Source organism: Tamandua tetradactyla, chromosome 2 (genome assembly GCF_023851605.1).
Source record: "Tamandua tetradactyla isolate mTamTet1 chromosome 2, mTamTet1.pri, whole genome shotgun sequence".
Classification (NCBI taxonomy): domain Eukaryota; kingdom Metazoa; phylum Chordata; class Mammalia; order Pilosa; family Myrmecophagidae; genus Tamandua; species Tamandua tetradactyla.
The window spans coordinates 210,537,311-210,558,172 of record NC_135328.1 but is presented as its reverse complement, the minus strand read 5'-3'; the positions used below and the strand labels follow the sequence as shown (position 1 = coordinate 210,558,172).

The following is a 20,862-nucleotide window of genomic DNA, read 5'->3' as shown; positions in this document are numbered from 1 at the left end:
GGAATCACTGGCTCTAAAAGACATAAATTAAAAATGCAGAACCCAAACGAATAAATGATTAAGTAAATGTCCACAAATGTGATGGTGCAGACTTCATTCATTGTTAATGTTAACATTCATTAATGTTTCATTGCAACTGAAAACAATTGGTTCAATTTTTCATATCACAAAGTGACAAAGAATGTGCAGTGATTGCCCAGAAATAATAGTCAGCTGAAAGTTTAAAACGCGCTACAGGGAGTCAAGAAATCTCAAAAGCAGAATTGTAGAAATCCTTTTAAAAATTTGTACACCAAAAAATATATATATTCAGTGTTGATGTTAGTAAATCGTAAAATGTCTGATATGAAATATGGTGGGCCTTCCAAACACAATGATGTCAGAACCCCTAAAACTCGTATAAATAGCCCTTGTAATATTGGGGGGGGGAGAAGTCAGTAAAAACTAAATGTTCATAAAGTGTATCCTAGTTAAATTTTTGTGCATTTGTCTGCAAACTACGATGTAACAGTTAAAAGAATGTGGTAATAGCCTGGTACTGTCACAAAGATAGAAATATTGACCAATGGAATTGAATCGACAGTGTGAAGACAGACCACCAAATCAATGGTCAGTTGATCTTTGACAGGGCCCCCAAACCCACTGAACTGGGAACAAATAGTCTTTTCAAATAAATGGGCATGGGAGAACCATATATCAATAGCCAAAAGAAAGAAAGAGGACCCCTAACTTACATCCTATACAAAAATTATTTCAAAATGGATCTGTATTAGCTAGGGTTCTCTAGAGAAACAGAATCAACAGGAAATATCCGTAAATATAAAATTTATAAAAGTGGATCTTGTAACCGTGGGAATGTAGAGTCCAAAATCTGTAGGGCAGGCTGTGAAGCTGACGATTCCGATGGAGGGTCTGGATGAACTCCACAGGAGAGGCTCGCTGACCAACAGGAAGAGAAAGAGAGGCTGTCTCTTCTGAATCCTCCTTAAAAACCTTTCATTGATTAGATTAAATGTCACTCATTGCAGAAGACATACCCCTTGGCTGATTACAAATGGAATCAGCTGTGGATGCAGTTGAAGTGATCATGATTTAATTCTGTGAAATGTCCTCATAACAGACAGGCCAGCACTTGCCCAACCAGACAAATAGGTACCACCACCTGGCCGAGTTGACACATGAACCTGACCATGATAGGATCAAAGACCTTAATATAAGAGCCAGTACCATAAAACTCCTAGAAGAAAATGTAGGGAAACATCCTCAAGACCTGGTAATAGGAGGTAGCTTCTTAAACTTAACATCTAAAGCACAAGAAATAGGTAAATGGAAACTCCTCAAAATCAAAAGCTTCTGTGCCTCAAAGGAGTTTGTCAAAAAGATGAAGAGACAGTCAACTCAATGGGAGAAAATATTTGGAAACCACATATTGGACAAAGGTTTGATATCCTGTATACGTAAAGAAATCATACAACTCAACATAAGAGAACAACCCAATTATAAAATGGATAAAGGATATGAATAGACATTTTTCCGAAGAGCAAATGCTTCATGTAGCTAAAAAGCACATGAAGAGATGCTCATCTTCATTAAATATAAGGGAAGTGCAAATCAAAACTACATTGCAATATCACCTCACACCTCTAAGAGTGACTGCTATTAAACAAATAGAAAACTACAAATGTTAGAGAGGAGAAATTGAAACACTTATTCATTACTGGTGGGAATGTATAACAATAAAGCCACTATGGAAGACAGTTTGGCAGTTCCTCAGAAAACTAAATACTGAGTTGCCCTGTGACCTGGCAATACCAATACTCAGTATATACCCACAAGAGTTGAAAGCTGACATGAACAGACATTTGCACACTGATGTTCATAGTGGCAATATTTACAATTGCCAAAACTTGGAAACACAGTCCAAGTGCCCATCAACAGACGAGTGGATAAACAAAATATGGTATATACATATGATGGAATATTATGCAGCAGTAAGACAAAATGAGGTCCTGAAGCGTACAACATGGATGAACCTTGAGGACATAATGTGAGTAAAATAAGCCAGACACAAAAGGATAAATACTGTCTGATTTTGCTATTATGACTCTGGTAAAGGTAAACACAGAGGTTTACAATATAGAATGTAGGGAACCTAGAGGTGCACAGAAGCTAGAGATGGGTGAATGGTTACTCAATGAGGTTGAACTTGAATGGAATGGGTAGAAGTGAAAGTAGTTCATTATAAGTAGCTTTGCAGATTGAAGGTGAATAGGACTGAAAGGGGCTGTATAAGTCATATATCCCACTGATTAAGTCTACAATTATAAATAAGTTCTTGTATAAACTACTTCAAAGGTTTGATCTTGTACAAAGAGTCAACAATAGAGGGGTATAGGGGGAAAACAAATATTGCATGTTATGACCTATAATTAACAGGAAGACGGTACCACAGAAATACCAGGGGTAAATAATTTGGGTGGAGGGACAAGTGATAAGGGGAGGTTTAGATTTGACATTTGGTGAGCTATGTTTATTGGCTCTTTGTCTCTTTGGACCAAAGAAAAGTATCGAAAATTGAGAGTGCTGATGCTTGTACAACAAAGCGAGGACACTGTAAGACATGGTTTGTTTATTTTAGACATTATCGATGGTGCCCCATAGATGGAGGGGGCCGATGGGGTACAATGTCTGAGAAGTAGAATGACATGATGGAATATTGTATAACCACAAAAAGGAACTAAATCTTGAGACATGCAATGAAATTAATGAACTTTGGGGACATTATGTTGTGCAAAATATGCCAGAAGTAAAAGCAAAAATATGGTGTGGTCTCTTTTAGAAAATATTTATAAGAAAATTGAAGTCTAGAATGTAAGCTTTTATAACAGTCACACTTAGTCCAGAGTTAAAAGTGTATTTCTAGATTCTGAGATACTGTGCTGTAAGTGTATAAGCTGGTATTTCCCTGGAACTTTGGATACCTCTGTGATACCTCAGACTCAGAGCTGGAGCTCCTCAGCTCTGAAAGTCAGCATTACTACATATTACAACTATTAAAGTAACCAAAAAGAATTCAGGCTTCAATTAGAGATAAAAATGAAGATGGGGGCGGGCCACAGTGGCTCAGCAGGTAAGAGTGCTTGCCTGCCATGCCCAAGGACCCGGGTTCGATTCCTGGTGCCTGCCCACATTAAAAAAAAAAAAAAATGAAGATGGGTTGGTTGTGCTAAGGTAAATAGGAGTACAAGGCAAAGGATGATAGTGTATGTATTCTAGAGCTTCACCTACTGTTTGAGACCAAAGGCGGAGAGCCCAGAACGGGAACAAGTCCTTGTGATTTTGTATACCTTAATATAATACCTGGAGACATCCCAGACTATGGGGGGCTGATTATTTAAAAGTGTTGGTAGAGTCCCTTGAGGGACCAGAGGAAAAATATGGAACTATTAAACTTTTCTACCTAGAAAACCCCTAGTACTCTCTCAAACATTAGGGACTTCCAAGGAAATATGCCAAGACCTTGATTTTGAGCCTTGCCTTTACAAAACTTACTTTTGTAGTGAAGAAGCTAAAACTACTTATATTTATGCCTAAGAGTTGATTCCAGGAAACCTCTTTTGTTGCTCAATGTCAGAACCCCTAAAACTTGCAGCCTCTCTCTCTAAGCCGAACCATATGAGGGAAATCATTACCCTTCCTCGTATGTAGGACATGATATTCAGGGGTGTGAGTCTCCCTAACAATGTGGGACATGACTCCCAGGGGTAAGCCTGGCTCTGGCACAGTGAGATTGACAATGCCTTCTGGACCAAGAGGGGAAAAGATGTAACAAAGTAAGGTATCAGTGGCTAAGATAGTTCAAATGGGGTCAAAAGGCTACCGTTACACAAGCTAAGCTAGAATATTGCTAATTGCCATGGTTTGCCAACCCCCAACCAACATCATTCCTGTTAACCTAAAGAAAACCCAAGGTTCTATCTGAGATTCTACAAAAAGTTTCATGCACTAAATTTATTTTTCAGAAACCTAAAACCTTCAGATGGTTCCTAGGCCAGATAAGTCCTGAGACCCAAAGGTGCTCATCTCTCCAAGAACATGAACCAGTTCCATCCTCATCCCATATTGTCAGCACTGCTTTCAATAGGAAAAGGTTAGAATGGGCATAAGCCCAAATATTCCTAAAGATGGGGAGAAGGATCAAAGGAGAAGGAGGAGTTATAACAGAGAAGTTAGGATTTAACAAATGAGTATAACTACTGAATCATTATATTGATATTTCTGTTTAGTGTCCAGTGTCTTGGAGCAGCTGGAAGGAAAAACCTGAAATTGTGGGACTATAACCCATACTAAACTTTGAAGTCTGTTCTATAACTATTTGCTAAAATGTACTTTAAAATATATTATTTTTTTGTATATATACCATGTTTTAGTTTGTTAGGGCTGCTGGAATACAATATACCAGAAATGGGTTGGCTTTTATAAGGGGGATTTATTAAATTACAAGTTTACAGTTCTAAGGCCATAAAAATATCCAAATTAAGGTATCCAGAGAAAGATACCTTGACTCAAGAAAGGCCAGATGATGTCTGAGATTTCTCTGTCAGCTGGGAAGGCATGTGGCTGGCATCGGAGGCCCTTGCTCCTGATTCATTGCTTCCAACTTCTGATTCCAGTGGCTTCCTCTCTAAGCATCTGTGGGTCTCACTTAACTGCTCTGGGGCAAAACTCTGGGTTCTGGCCTGCTTAGCATCTCACAGGACTATACATGGTCATGTCTCCTAGGCTCTGCATCTTCTGTATCTCCAGATGTCTGCATCTATGTTGGCTCTGAAGCAACTGTGCTTTCCCAAAATGTCTCCCTTTTTTAAAGGACTCCAGTAAACTAATAAAGACCCACCTTGAATGGGCAGAGTCACATCTCCATCTAATCACACCCACAGTTGAGGGGGGTCAGTTTCCATGGAAACAATCTAATCAAAGGTTTCCACCCTACAATATTAAATTAGAATTATAGGAGATGACTTTTCTGAGGTACGTAACAGTTTCAAACTGGCACATGTTATATTGCACAATGAAATCTATGACAAGGAGAAAAAAATGAAAAGAACATGGTAAGATGTCTTTGATATATTATCCAATAAAAAAGCAAGTTGGAAAAATTCCCTATGATATAAATCCATTTTTGTCTTTTTAAAGATATAATTACATTTAAAAAGCTAACATTTAGTGCTAAGTGCTAGGGGTCAACAAACTTTTTCTATGCTGAGCCAGGTAGTACATATTTCAGGCCTTGGGGCTTTATGTTCTCTGTAGTAACTACTCAACCTGCTGTTGTAGCTTGAAAGCAGTCATAGACACTAAGTAAACATATGGCCGTGGCCATGTTCCAGTAAAACTTTATTTATAGCAATGGGCAGTGGGCCAAATTTGGTCCCAGGACCAGAGTTTCCCAGTCACTGCTCTAAATCATTATTTCATTTCATCCTCAGAATAGCCCTTTATAGCAGACTGTCAGTGCCCCTGTGTTACATATGTGGAAACTAAGGCTTAGAGAGATGAAATGACCTGCCTGAGGTCATCAGCTAGAATGAAACAGAGGAAAAATGTCTGAAAAGAGACAGCAGATTAAATAGCAGCACGTTAGCATTGTGGAGGAGGAAGGAAGTGGTGTTTTCTTTTTTTCAGAAAGTACTTCTGACATGCTTTCCTTGGCTTTCGATGAACATATATACCACTTTTTAATTTCACAATTAGATAAGATGTAAATCTCAAGGGGAAACGAATTTGATGGTTACTCTGAAAATGTTCCTTAGGACCTTAGGGCAACTCATAATTCAATTCTTTGCTCTCTGTTGATGTGCGATACAGTGTGGACCAGCAGCGTGGAACTGCCTGGACAAGCGATGGCTGAGGGACTTTCCGGGGCAGGACCTCCCAGGGAGATCTATTTGGATCAGGACCTGGTCCAGCAGGAGAAGGTGAGGGGAACTGCAAAGGGGCTTGCCCACTGCCTCCCGCTGTTCTCAGGGGCCTGGAAGTGTTCTTTTATGCTTCCAGGTAACCATCTTATTTCCAGGAGATTCAACCAGTGGTTTGGTTACTGCTCATTTTATCCCCAATAATAACATCCATACTCACTGTTTATTGAGCATCTACTGTATTCTGTGCACTTTATATTCAGTAGCTCGTTTAATCTTAACAGTCTTCTATATAGATTGTATCACCTGCACTTTACAGGTGAAGAAACTGAAGCTCAGAAAGTTTAAGTAACTTAACCAAGATTGCCCAGTGCCAGCAGCAGAGTGGGGATCAAACCTAGTACTGGTTACCTTCTATGCTGGTACCTCTGACTCCCACATAGCAAGCACTCGAGCAACCTTGACTGATGAAACATAGTGGAGAAAACACATTTCCTAGCAGGAGGGTGTGAGAGCTGAGGGCAGAGAGAACTGAGCAGTGGGGAGAAAGACTTGTTAAAGAACCGAAGAGATTTAGATGCTAAGTCAGGAACAGGAGCCAGAACAGGAGAAGGATCCAGACTGATTTTTCCCCACCTAGCCCTAACCTGGAAATTATCCTAAAAGAAGCAGTCCAACAATATCAGCATTGTGCTGGCAGCAGTTCTCAGAGTCTGGGAGGAGCAGAACCACCTGGGGTTCTTGTTAGGCACGGGAATGACATGCCTGGGAATCTTCAGCTTCAGGTTGCAGGTGGTTTTGATGCCGGTATCCTGGGACCATACTTTGAGAAAGGTTGCTTTAAGGCGAGAAGCCGGGCATGGATGCTATATTGGTTATCTATTGCTGTGTAACAAATTGCCCCAAAACTTGGTGGCTTAAGCTCACTTCTACCACCTTCTAGTCGACAAAGCAAGTCTTCGGGCCAGTCCAGATTTAATGAGTAGGGGAAATGTCTTCCACTGCTTGGTGGCAGAATCTGCAAAGTATTTGTAGCCATTTTTAAATCCACCACAGTTGTTAAACTGGAAATGTAATGCAAACATGCTTAGCATATTTTTTTAAATATTTTTATTGATAAAACTTACTATACCAACATTCCACACATGGTGTACAATCAGTGACTCACAGTGTCATCAGGTAGTTGTGTATTCGTCACTATGATCATTTTTTAGAAAATTTGCCACTGCTTTATTTTTTCTCATTTCTCTCGTCCCCGTTTTGGTCAAGATGATTTTCTCAATTCTTTGATGTTGAGTCCCAGCTCATCCCGTGATTTCTGTCCCATGTTGCCAGGGCGATTTACACCCATGAGAATCCTGTCCCATGTATGGGTGAGAAGAGCAGTGAGTTCACTTGCCACATCAGTTTAGTGAGAGTGGTGACATCTGAGCAACAAAGGTTCTCTTGGGCCTTTTTTAAAATTTTTAAATTTTATTTTTTTAAATACCAAAAAACACCAAACACAAACATTCCTATTTTGATCATTCCATTCTACATATATAATCAGTAATTCACAATATCATCACATTGTTGCATATTCATCATCATGGTCATTTCTTGGGACATTTGCATCTATTCAGAAGAAGAAATAAAACGAAAACAGAAAAAAAATTTATACATACCATACCCCTTATCCCTCCCTTTCATTGATTACTAGCATTTCAAACTAAATTTAACATTTTTTCCCCCTATTATTTATTTTTATTGCATATGTTCTACTTGTCTGTTTACAAGGTAGATAAAAGGAACGTCAGACACAAGGTTTTCACAATCACACAGTCATATTGCGAAAGCTTTATAATTATACAATCTTCAAGAAACATGGCTACTGGAACACAGCCCTACATTTTCAGGCAGTTCCGTGCAGCCTCTCCATTCTCCATTACATCTTGAATAACAAGGTGAAATCTACTTAATGCATAAGAATAACCTCCAGGATAACTTCTCAACTCTGTTTGGAATCTTTCAGCCATTGACACTGTTTCATTTCACTCTTCCCTCTTTTGGTCGAGAAGGTTTTCTCGATCCCTTTATGCTGAGCCTCAGCTCATTCTAGGGTTTTGATCAATCCCTTGATGCTGAGTCTCAGCTCATTCTAGGATGTCTGTCCCACGTTGCCAGGAAGGTCCACACCCCTGGGAGTCATGTCCCACATAGACAGGGGGAGGGCGGTGAGTTTGCTTGTTGTGATGGCTGGAGAGAGAGGCCACATCTGAGCAACTAAAGAGGTTCTCTTGGGGGTGACTCTTAGGCCTAATTTTAAGTAGGCTTGACCTATCCTTTGTGGGATTTAAGTTTCATATGAACAAACCCCAAGACTGGGGGTTCAGTCTTAGACCTTTTTTTTAAGTAAGCTTAGCCTGTCCTTTACAGGACTAAGTTTCATAGGTGTAAATCCCAAGATCGAGGGCTCGGCCTATTGATTTGGTTGTCTCCACTGCTTGCGAGAATATCAGAAATTCTTCAAATGGGGATGTTGAATATTCCCCCTTTCTCCACATTCCCCCAAGGGGACTTTGCAAATACTTCTTTATTCACTGTCCAAATCACTCTGGGGTTTATCGAGGCATCATGCTAACCTGGACAAAGCAACAAAATCTCATGCTGTATTCAAAATTCCATGTACTTATGCTGTTAGACTAAACTGACCATGCAAGTTAAATTAGGAAATGCACTACCCAAAATATAAATTGCAGCATCTTTTTTTTTTAACGTATGAGCCATTTATGTGCTAATCTACCAGGATTCCTTCAGGTGCAAGTAACAATAAACAAATTGGCATAAGCAAATTTTAAAAAAAGGCATTTATTGGCTCATGCCAGACTTTGCTTCAGGAATGGCTGGATCCAGGAACTTAAATGCTATCATCAGAACACTGCCTGCTTCCAATCTTTTCACTATGTTTCCCTCATAATTTGGCATTCTCTGACAGGCTGGCTTCATGTGTTGACAACCCCCCAAGCCTATGAATTTAAAGCTTATGATGCAAAAGGAAACAAGAACCGCTCTTTGTAGTAATCAATATATCAAATCTCTGAGAAAACTCCGCCTAGCCTGGGTCACAGGCATCTGGGGAGGCAGGACAGGAAGAAGCAGGATACATGATTGACAGCCCCACCAAGGCCAAGTAGAATGGTAGGGGCTTCCTCAAGGAATAGCGGAGGAACCTCCCCAGAAAGGCAGAAACAAAAGCTGTACATGCACCTGGAAGGTCTCTTTATACTCTGGGTGATTCTTAGGCCTAATTTTAAGTAGGCTTGACCTATCCTTTGTGGGACTTAAGTTTCATATGAACACATCCCAAGACTGGGGGTTCAGTCTTAGGCCTTTTTTTTAAGTAAGCTTAGCCTGTCCTTTTCAGGAGTAAGTTTCATAGGTGTAAATCCCAAGATCGAGGGCTCAGCCTATTGATTTGGTTGTTTCCACTGCTTGTGAGAATATCAGAAATTCTTCAAATGGGGAAGTTGAATATTTCCCCCTTTCTCCTCATTCCCCCAAGGGGACTTTGCAAATACTTCTTTATTCACTGTCCAGATCACTCTGGGGTTTATCGAGGCATCATACTAACCTGGACAAAGCAACAAGATCTCATGCTGTATTCAGAACGTACCCAGCACAGAGACTGGCACGTAGTAGGTGCTCTATAAATGTTTGTTGCGTGAATAATGAGCAAGCACATGACTCACAGTTGGGCAGAGCCAGTGGACAGTCCTGGAATTTGGAATCTGTCTGGGGCTGTCCCTTGAAATTTTGCCACAGACCTTTGAAAAGGCTCAAGGCAAGACCCTGGGCAGCAGTTAGCACTGCCAGATGGGCTCCCTCATGACTGAAACCCTGTGCTTCCTCCAGGGCGTCATGGGGCTGAACTGGCAGCAAGCCAGCCTAGACAGCACCCATTTACCTCCTTCCAGCCAGTGGAACATTGTTGGCAGAGCAGGGATTCCTTTAAAAACAGTTGCTCATTATGGGGACAGGCCTTCATCTCGGGGTGATGAAAATGTTTTGGAACTAGGTAGATCTGGTGGTTGCACGACACTGTGAGTGTCCTAAATGCCACTCAGTTTTATGTCATGTAAATTTTTACCTTGATCAAAAAAAAAAAAAAGCAATTGATCAGAAGTTCTGCTGCTGCATGTAAGAATACATCTGGGGGATTTTATTTTCAGCCTTCCTGACATTTTATTGATGACTTCTGGTAAGCATTTGGGTTTTTTTTTTTTTCCTTTTTTGGGAAACCTAACAAATTTTTAGCTGCAGTCCTTGATTTTTTTGGAGAGATGGAGGACCAGCTTAATTATACCTGTGGGTAAACTCTGCCAACAAATTTTTTTTTCCAGACTGAAGTTTATACAAGCCCACACAAATAAATCACCATCCCCCTTTCATTAACTTTCCAGGCTCAGTTACCTGGAATAAATTGTTACGTGAATTACTAAAGGGGCAGGGAGTCCTGGAAGAGAGGAAAGGAAAAAGAAATATTTCAGAACTCATAAAATGCTTTTAAATTTTTTTAATTAAAAAATAACTCGCATTATGGTCAGAATGTGGTCGAATAGAACTCCCTTCCATCATTTTCCTAATTACCTTTCCTAGATCCCCAGTGTGCTCCACTGAGGCTCGGTGAGTTAGTTCCAGATAACATGATAGATAAGCTTTCTGGAAGAGAAGATTCCAGGTGGGATGGTTGTTCTTGATATGAAATATAATTTGAGGGGAACGGAAAGTTTCAGTACCCATGAGGTCTGACCACCCACAGTAGCAGCCCCCATACATTTTAACCAGACTCTTGTTTTCCAAGGAATAGAGATAGCCTTGAAAGTCTGTCTTTTCCCTCCCTACCTGCCCTCACCTTCCCCCAAAGAATTAATCCATGTTTTTCCAATTTAAAATGGACTCAGCCTTGCATTTGGATTCACACCTAGTAAACTTCCCATCTGATCTCCTCCCAGGATGAAATAATTTTGCTGCTGGGAAAAGAAGTCAGCCGTCTCTCAAACTTTGAAATTGAATCCCAATTCAAAGATGCCGTGATAGCAGACCTGCAGAATGAAGTAGCTGAAATGACTCAGAAACTGTCTGCAGTCACTGCCCCCAGGCAGAATGAGAGGCTGATTTCACAGAAGCTTCAGGTTCTGGATGAGGACATCGATGCCAAGAAGAGAGAGATCCAGAGCTTGAAAGGCCAGGTAGAACACTGGGACAAATTATTTGTGTTCCTTTGTGCATTTATTAAGTCCCTACCTTGTGTAAGCATTTAAACCTACAGCCCTCTGAGACATACCATTATACAGATGAGGGATGGAGGCAGGTACAGAGATATTCAGCAACTGGAACAGCTTGCATAGCAAATTAGAGATGGTGGTGGAATTTGAACCCAGGTCTCCTATTTGCAGATGTTTTGCTCTGTTTACCACTTCATATTCCTCCCAACTATGTCACTTTGATTACTGCCCGTAACACCTACCCAGCCTCAGCCAGAAAGCTATTGGCAGTTAGCTGGAAAGAGGGAAAAGGAATCTCCAGTGCTCTAAACACTGGCGCCTTTTATCTGAAGGCAATCGTTGGCTCACTTAGGTGGAATTTCATCAAACAAAAATTCTTCACCTGGAATTTCTAGATTTACCAGTCATTTACCTTTCATTTGAAACTAGATTCCTTTTTCTGAAGAACTATTTTAGAATTGGCCATTGATATACATTATATCTCAACAAGGTTGATTTAAAAAATTCATCATTGGTCAGTTTTGGCTTCATGCATACTGCTGCTAAAACCATGGTCATGCTTGGGCCATTATTCGCTGGTCCTTGTTTGCTGCCTTTCCTTTCTGTGGCTGATTCCAGGTGTTTGGTTTCAGTCCTAGAAATGGTATGCAAGAAAAGCACACAGGTTATGCATGGTGGACCCAGAAATTCCTCCCAGGGGACTGTACACAACATGAGGGCAAGACTGGGTCCAATTACTTTTCAAAACTCAAATCAGACTGTGTCTGTCTGTCTGCTCATTCATTCACTCATTCATTCTTTCAAATAAACAAGTATTTTTGAGTCCCTATCCTAACCAGACTTTGTTCTAGGCTCTGGGAATTCAGCAGTGAACAAAGCAGCTATGATCCTTGCCCTTCCCAAGTTACATCCCAGTGAGGGAGACAGAAAATAAACAATTCAGTGAATACATGCTCTAATATGTGAATGGAAAATGACTCTCATTCAGACTTGTTTTTGAAAGAACAACAAAAGTAGCAGGTGTTGGGAGGGCCACAGTGGCTCAGTGGCAGAGTTCTTGCCTACCATGCTGGAGACCTGGTTTCGATTCCCGGTGCCTGCCCATGGGAAAAAAAACAGTAGCCAGTGTTCAGGGAGCTGCTGCTGCGGAGAGCTACCTTAACATGTAGCTCATCCATTAATGAGCGCCGTTTAATTGGTCTGAACCTAATTTCACAAATGGATAGAATAATATCCCTCTCAGTTTTTCTCCCATGTCAGAGCCTTCCTGAGCAAGAGTGTCATGTCTCATCCGGGTACATGATTAAGAAGAATTCCCCCCATATCTTGGAGTCTGTGTCAGCAGGTCACAATTTGACTATTGCTTAAAGGTGGCTGGTGATACGTGGAAAATTGTTTTGTGTAAGAAATTGCTTAGAACTTATTACTCTGCTTCATCATACTGTCGCCCTTCCCATGGTCTTTACCTAGAACTGAAAGAGAATAGTTTATAACAAGGAGTCTCCGAATAGAGGCTGCAGCTGGTTTGAATCCAAATCAAGTTTAATCTGCACACATTTTAGTTTATACTCTATTGCCATATTGCCAGCAGAACCTTCAGCTAGAAAGTACGAGGCAGGTTGATTTATTGTTCTGATTACTCTGTATGTTCTCCCTAGTTCTCTGGGAATACGTACAGAATGATTTGTTTGCAAAGATCTTTGATCTGCTCCAGCAGCACTGAAGCACCCCCACCTCCGTGCTCCCTGTCCTGCCCTTGCTAATTAGCTGCCGAGTTATTATCTTGAAGCAATCACTCCTCTTAGCACTATTAACTTTCTTATGATCCAGTACCCATTTTATCACACAGTATAACAGGCATTAAATGGCTTGGGATTTATGCCAGTTTTAGACAATACGGATATTTATTTTGGTAGTGAAAGTAATAAAGAGGTTTGAAGACCATGTGGAATTTTCCTGCAATCTAAAATCCTAAAGCCCTGCTATGCAGATTTTATATCAGTCAGACAGCATTGGAATCTTAGGGGACATATGTTTTCCAATCCCTTCTGGAAGTTTGTCACTTTGCATTGTGACTCTGGTATCATGCAGACCAAAGTATTAATCTGAGAACAGCTAGAAACATTTTTTTTTAATTATTCCAAGTACCTTTTATGAGGAAGTTACATTTCTCCCACAGTGAAAGAAATTCTTACTAAGAGTTCCCAAAGCCGAAACATGCAAAAGCATACATAGCCCTGGGGAAAGCGGGCCACGGAGCAGCCCATGTCCCTTCCTGGTCTCACACCCTCCCCATACCCCAGGGGGAAAGTAAGTGTAACTCCCCAAATGTCATAGACTCTGAACCACAATGGTGCATGAAATCAGCTGTATAAACAGTGAAACCTTGGTGGTTGGTTCTGTTAATTCACAAGATTTTCGGGGGCAGAAACCAACAATGAGGAAAAGGAGCGCCATCTGGTGGCGAGCCCCCCCCCCCCCCCCCGCCCCACGCCCTTCACCGCGTGGTCTGAGCACAGACCTGCCATCATTTCTTATACACCTATGACATGGTATGACAATAAGCCACAGTTCTTCTATCCCCAATTGATAGCAGTCACATCAGTGTTTAACTGAGCCTAGAGCAGGCTTGCAGACGCACGCAAAGGTATTACCAGCATACCTTCCCCAAGACAGAAAAGAGAAGCTGAAGTAAAACACACATGGGTAGTTAGATGAGCCCATGACCGCAGGATAGGTCTGAGCATGTTTACATGTACTAATTTATGAAAATCCTTCCAGCAATCCTACGGGATGGGGACTACCATCAGCCCATTCACAGAGAGGAAAAGAATGAGATGGGATTTGATGTCCTCCCTGTGCTCACACACACAGGTGGCAGACGGAATTCGAAGGCCGGCCCATGGATCTCAAGTCTATGCTATACTTCACAGCCCCTTAACTTCTAATGCGGGTTCCTAGAACCTTGGAGTAAGGTGAAAAAAACAGGGACGAGGCAACTAAAGACTAGACTTGAATTGTAACCCCACCCCTGATTAGCTGTGTGAGCCTTGGCAGTAACCTCACCTCTCTGAGTCTCCACGTGCTCACCTGCAAAGTGGGAACAAGCATGTTCGCATTTGGAGAAGCATATGTGGGCAGGTCACGTACGCTCTGAAGGGTTCTATGAGATAATATGTTATTGTTACTGCCTCAGAGGGGGGTAATTTTATAACCTGTTTCCTTCTCTTGCACTTTTATCCAGTCAGCTGGATACAAATCATCAGCTGGACTATTTATGGTCGAGAGTCCAAAAGTCGTAGGAATGCACATTAAGGAGTCAGGTAGCCCCAGTGGCAGCTGGTCCTGAGCCCCTCGTGGACACAAAAATTAGGCTCGTGCTTTGATTACATGTGAAATGGTGGTCACGGAAAGAGCAGGCCTCCCCTTTCCCTTCCACACACTTAACACTAGAAAGTCAGGTTTCCCCCACAGCCTCATCAAAGATCAATCGCCAGAAAGTTTCTGCCCAATTCTGAAGAGACCTGGGCTGGCCTCCTCTGACTGTGCTGCCTCTTCCCGCAGATGAATGCCCTACAGAGAGGCTACAGCCAAGCGTTCTACCAGACCCTGTCTGAGCGGAACTCAGAAATCACGTCCCTGAAGAATGAGGGCGAGAGCTTGAGAAGGGACAATGCCATCACGTCAGGTGAGCTCTTTCTGAAGTTGGAGGATCGAGCAGGTGGGTGGGCCAGGCCCCAGAGCCGCCGTCCCCACTGGCACCGTTCCAGGCCACGGCCAACATCACAATCAACCACCGCGCTTCTTCTCACTGACCCTGGATGTGGTCTCAGAGTTCTTGCTAGCTCTTTAGGCAGCTGCTGTCAGTGACATACAAGCTCCGGAGAGGTTTATTTGCCGCCTTGTTCCTACCTGAAGCAAGACCCAGCTCAGAGTCAGCACTCATTAAATATTTGAGCACATGTTCTCTCTTACTAGCTAGATAGCCGGCCTGAGAACCTTCCTCACCAGGGAATAAACAGGATGCTATTTCACCTGGGCAGTTAAAGAAGCCGGTTGGACACGAATGCAAACTGTAGGATAGATACCACCTTAAGGCACCGGTCATCTTCCCCAGCCTACCCTTGATCCTTGGTGCCAAGTGCATTTTTCTGATAGATGTGCAGAGGCTGTGGCTCAGTGCTGGAGCCCTGTGGTGTGGGGAGGGGCAGCCTGCTCATGGTCTGCCCTTGCCAGGGCACCACTATTTCTTCAGAGCCTGAATTCATTCATTCATTCATTCATTCACTCTGTACTTATTATGTGCCAGACACAATTCTTGGTGCTGGGGATAGAGCCCTGAGCAAAACAGTCAAGATCCTTGTGCCAAATTTGGGCAAGGGTGAGGAACAATAACAGGTAAACAGAGAAGTAAACAAGCTAATTTCAGGGAATGGTAGAAGCTCAGGGCAAAAAGGAAACTGGGCAAGGTGGTGGCGAAGTGCCTGAGGGGACGAAGGGAAGGGAGGATAGCTCTGTGGGCAGGCAGAGGGGTCGTCCCTGAGGATGCCATAGGAAGGAACAAGTCAGGAGGCGGGAGGGAACTCCAGGTGCAGATGGCACAAGTGCAAAGGCCCTGAGGCTGAAACAAGCTGGCTGTGTTTGAAGAGCTGAAAGGTGGGGGTGACTAGAGTGCAGGAAACAGGGAGTGTGGAGCTCAGTGGGGTCAGAGCAGGAGGAAGGGACTAGATCACTAGGGAGATTGCATTTTACTCTTAAGTTTGATGGGAAGCCTTTGAGGTTTTTAAGGCAGAAAATGGCATGCCTGGAGACCCAAAGAGGCTGGTAGCTTTAAAAGAAAAAGAGGGAGGGTGGGCCACGGTAGCTCAGCAGGCAAGAATGCTTGCCTGCCATGCCAGAGGACCCAGGTTCGATTCCCAGTGCCTGCCCATGTAAAAAAAAAGCGGGGGTGGGGGGGGAAGATAATAAGTCTGGGATGATGCATATTGCTTATAAGACACTCACATTCCTAGCGGGAAATGTGTCCCTAGTGGTAAAAGCTGCACACAGTGTTAAGCCACCCATGAATCACCAGTGGGGTCTATATGAATCTGAGTGCCCTGGGCCAGCCTGACCACCAGCTTTTCCTCTCTTTGCTCTGCAGTTCCCCACCTCCAGGGGAATTCCCTCGTGTGCTAATGCTCTTCCCTGACTTGGAGTACACTGGGTATTTGCTGAGCACCTCCTATGTGCCAGCTCTGCTCTAGACAGAAGGAATACAGGCATGAACTCACCTCGCTGGGCCCCTGCCTTCCTTTCCCACATCTGCCTGTCAGATCCCATCCAAGCTTCAAGCTGGTCTTACATATCACTCTCTCTAACCACAGAGTCAGATGGAACTGGTTGGGTGACTGCTAGGATGGGACTTGATCCTCACCACTCAGAGGGTACCCCCGGGGCCAGCACATCATCAGCACCACCAGGGTCTTTATGAAACAAGCAGGGTCCCAAACCCCTTCCAGCCCCCTGAGTCAGAATCTACCCTTGGACAGGATGCCCAGGTGGATTGTGTGCATGTTCAAGTTGGAGGAGTGCTGGGCTGGGTCCTGCCATGGTAACAAACCATCCCCCAGACCTTGGTGGCATATTTCCCGCTTCCATGCTGTGCCCCTCAGGGGTCAGCAGGGGCTTTACTTGTTGTCATCATTCAGAGACTCGCTGACCAAGGTGATGGCAGCACCTGCTTCTATGACCTGGGAGGCAGGGAAAACATAATGGGCCAATGGAGTGGCAGGGACTGAAGTTACTCTCCTCCCAAAGCAACTGAAAAAGTCCCCAAATATGCAATAATGGTTTCCATACATTGGGCACTGAGCAGCACATGACAGCAATCCTGGAGAGAGGAAGCAAAATCAGCCCAGTTTGCTGCTGCACGGAGTTTCCCGTCACGGGAAGAATGGGAGAGGGGGGTGTCAAGGGAAAGAGCCAGGTGGGCCCTTGGTCTCCCAGAGCTGAGGAGGTGAAGCTGAGAACCTGGAGAGGCCAAGGCAGCCAGAGTTTGCTGGGCAGAGCACCTGAGAAGAGAGGACAAGGAGAGAAAAAGCTCCCCGAGAGCTGCAGATATTCAGCCAGGTACTGACCAGCATTTGTGTGTGCGGAAAGCAGCCGAGGGCTGGGAAAAGCCAGCCAGAAGGAGCAGAGGCGGCAGTCTCAGAGCTCACACAGGGCCAAGAATAGCTTGTGTTCCCACCACCCAAAATGGAGATGCTTTCTAATACCTGGGGGGTGGAGGGTGGGGGACAGCCAACCCGGAAAAAGATGCTGCCTCAGTGGTGGGGCCAATGAGCTCTGCCCATGGGATGCGCTGGGCCCATCTAACCAAGTTTGAAGGCAAACGTCAAAGGGATCAAACTGTCTCCAAGTACCTTAACTATATGCCAGGATGAAGCTCATTTTAAAACTGAAATTCTCAATCATGTTGTTCTTTATTTCTTGTACCTTTATTATTATTGAAGAAGTTGTAGGTTTACAGAAAAGCCATGCATAAAATACAGACTTCCCATATGCCACCCAATTATTAACACCTGTCATTGGGCTGATTCACATTCCTTCTTGACTGATACCTACCAACAGAACCAGGCCCCATGTCCTTCCAAGGAAGGAATCATTCAAGGTAAATTACCACCACATTTGGACACTTTTCTCCCCACTTTTCCTCAATGTGATAGTATAATAATGCATTAGTTATCTACTGGTATAACAAATTAGCCCCAAGTTTAGCAGTTTAAAACAATAATACGCATTTGTATTTCACCCAGTTCCCGAATGACATTCAAGAATTTGGGAGCAACTTCACTCAGGGCCTCTCAGAAGGCTGTGGACAAGCTAGAGGCTGGGGCTGCTCCCTTCTGCTGCCTAGGTAGGAGCGGGAGGGTCTGCTTCCAGGACAGGCCCCCCCCCCCCCCCCGCCGGCTGCTGGCTGGAGACCCCGGCTCCTCAACACCTGGGCCTCTCCATGGGGCTGCCTGAGTGTCCTCCTGACCTGGCAGGTGGTACTCTCCAGTGTGAGTGATCCAAGAGCAAAGAAGAAGCCACGTGTCTAATGACCCAGCCTTGGAAGTCACTTACGTCATCTGCACGATGTCTTATTGATTACACACATTAGCCCATTCAGTGTGGGAGGGGCTCACCAAGGGCCTGATACCAGGAGGCTATCGTAGAGACAGGTTCCAAACTCAGATGAGTGTGAACCCATCCACACCACTCCCAACATGACCCACTTTTGACTTCTAGGGAACCGTTTCCTGGTCCTTCTCTGTTGCGCCTTTGTTTCCCGGCACCATGCCTCTTGTTGTAGCGCTGCAGGGCCTGCGCCCACCGAGGACCCCTGAAGGCCTTTCTTGTCCGTGCCAATATTCTCCAACTTTTCGTTCATGCTCGCCAAGACTTTAAACCAATGCTGTTCCGTGGATATGGTCCTGCTCCTTTTCCAACTTCTGGGATCCTTGGGGGTCAGCCTTCTCAGCATCACACAGAGCACCCGGTATGACCGGGCTCAGAAGGGACCCGTCCACAAGTTGGTAGACAGGTGGTGGTGATGGCAGGAATCCTTTTTGCCTCTTTGACCTCTGTCTTCTTTTTTTAAAAATACAGGGATGGTGTCATCTTTGCAAAAAGACATGTTAGAAAGGAATGAGCAAGTTCAGAACCTAAAACAGGAGGTGAATCAACTAAAAAGTCAGAACAAAGAAAAAGACCAGCAGCTGGAAGCTCTTAATACCAGAGTGAGTGTCAGCATCTTCAGGCATCCTGCTGGAGCCATTGGGTGGAAGCAAATACAGTGGGGTCACAGAAAACACCCATTTACCTTAGACTCCAGTACTACTTTCATGCCCTTCTCTCGTTGTCATCATCAGATGAGACCAGTGGCCAAGGGCATAAGGAGGATAGCTGCTGGGTGGAGCCAAAGCATGAAATTCCCACCTGGAAAGACAGAAAACAGGTGGCCAAGTTCTTCTCTGTAGCTTTGCAAAGCATAGCTTTGTGTGTGGCCCAGATATATATTCAAATCTGGCGAACATTTTCTAATACCTATTATCAATTAGATTGCTTAATCCTAGCAACAAACTCATTTTAAGCATGTATTTGCATTGCAAGCCTTAATATTAAAACTGAGTAAAATACCACTGTGGGCAGGTAGGGCCACTGCGATCTCCCAGTCACCACTAGAGTTTCCATAGTTACCTCAAAAGCAGAATGTTTGAGTGTCCAGATGCAGACATGCAGACCTTCATTTCTTCCCTTAGACTTAAGGGTATTTAAAAATTCCTCTGTACAGCATGAACCTTATAGGCAAGTTATGGGCTTTTAAAATATAATTTTGACTATTTGCAATTTTTACTTTCAGTGCTGACTTTAGAATATTGATCCTCTAAGATCTGTGTGCTTTGCCTCTTTTGATGAGACAAGATCAAACCCAATAGCTTTCATCTAAAATGGTAACTGAAATATTCACGGTGGCTGCCTATTTGATTAGTTATGCCTGCACAGGTGCTGGAGCGGGAGTAGTTGTACTCACATCATTATTCTCAGATCTGAGGTTCCAAGGAAAAGGCAGAAGTAACATCAGATGCTTATTACAATACCCAGTTTGGAGGGACAGAAGGCAGAACACAAGCTTTGAGGTTAGGCAGGCAAAGATCCAGTCCCAGAACTTTCTTATTCTCTTTTATTTATATAGCTTTCTTTTATTGTGACTTATTTGACCTCAAGTTCCTCATCTGTGAAATGGGGAAAACAGTCATTTTTTGAGAAGGAGGAGACTGGTTTTCTTCTGCCTCTCCATCTGATTAGTCCTCTCCCGCATCACCGTGCATTCATTTCTCCTGAGCAGGTTGAGTTCCTAGGGGTGTGTGTGTGTGTGTGTGTGTGTGTGTGTGTGTGTGTGTATGTGTGTGTGTAAGGAAGGGGATGGGTTGTAGAGCTGATGCAAGGTACAAGAAATATAGAAAAATACCATCTGGTTGGCTCTTCTACCTCCTTCAATACAGATGCATTTGGGGTTGTTTTTGTCACCATTTCCCCATCCTTGTTGACCCTGGGTACACCCTCTGCTTCTTCGCTGGCCTGTGCCTGCTGTTAGCCCAGAAACTCCTCATCCCCATGGGGTGCTATCTATGGACATTTGAAATGCCTGTCTTTTTTTAAAAATCACATATTACATATGTCTTCATTTTAGAAAAATAGCTAGATAATAAGGAAAAACAAAAGAGAAAAGATACCCTGAGAAATCAATGTTAATATTTTAGTGTCTGTTCTTCCAGGCTTATTTCTATATATTACATAGAAATAAATATGTATATACTTAACAAAATGAATTTATACAATGCACATTTTCAAAAAGCTTTAAATGTTCTTCCATGTTAATAAGTAAACACTTATATCATTGGTTATAAAAGCTACACAATATTCTCTGGTGTGCACACAATGTAATCAACTAGTGCCTTGTTGTTAGACCCTGGGTTTTTTCCATTTTTTTCCAGTGTTGATGACAGTGCTGTGATGGATATCCTGGAATCTGACTTTGCCGGTTTGTCCATAAGATGCATTCCTGAAGTGGAATTTCTGGGTCAAAAAGAATGTATATCTGTGTGTTCCTCACACCTACTGACAAATTGCCCTCCAGAAAGGCTGTTCCATTT

The 20,862-nt window shown here is 43.2% G+C and overlaps 1 protein-coding gene across 11 annotated transcripts in view; it reads left to right on the top strand.

Annotated features, from left to right (window-relative positions):
• FHAD1 (forkhead associated phosphopeptide binding domain 1) overlaps positions 1 to 20,862 on the top strand; it is a 192,904-nt gene that overhangs the window by 83,022 nt on the left and 89,020 nt on the right. For all 11 annotated transcript variants that reach the window (XR_013171256.1, XM_077151211.1, XM_077151210.1 and 8 more), the window contains 4 exons: positions 5,869 to 5,978; positions 10,910 to 11,146; positions 14,747 to 14,870; positions 18,815 to 18,945. Coding sequence is in view for 10 of the 11 variants with exons in the window: in XM_077151211.1 (XP_077007326.1) it covers positions 5,869 to 5,978; positions 10,910 to 11,146; positions 14,747 to 14,870; positions 18,815 to 18,945 (602 nt within the window). In the remaining variant the exon portion in view is untranslated. The remainder of the gene's footprint in view (positions 1 to 5,868; positions 5,979 to 10,909; positions 11,147 to 14,746; positions 14,871 to 18,814; positions 18,946 to 20,862) is intronic.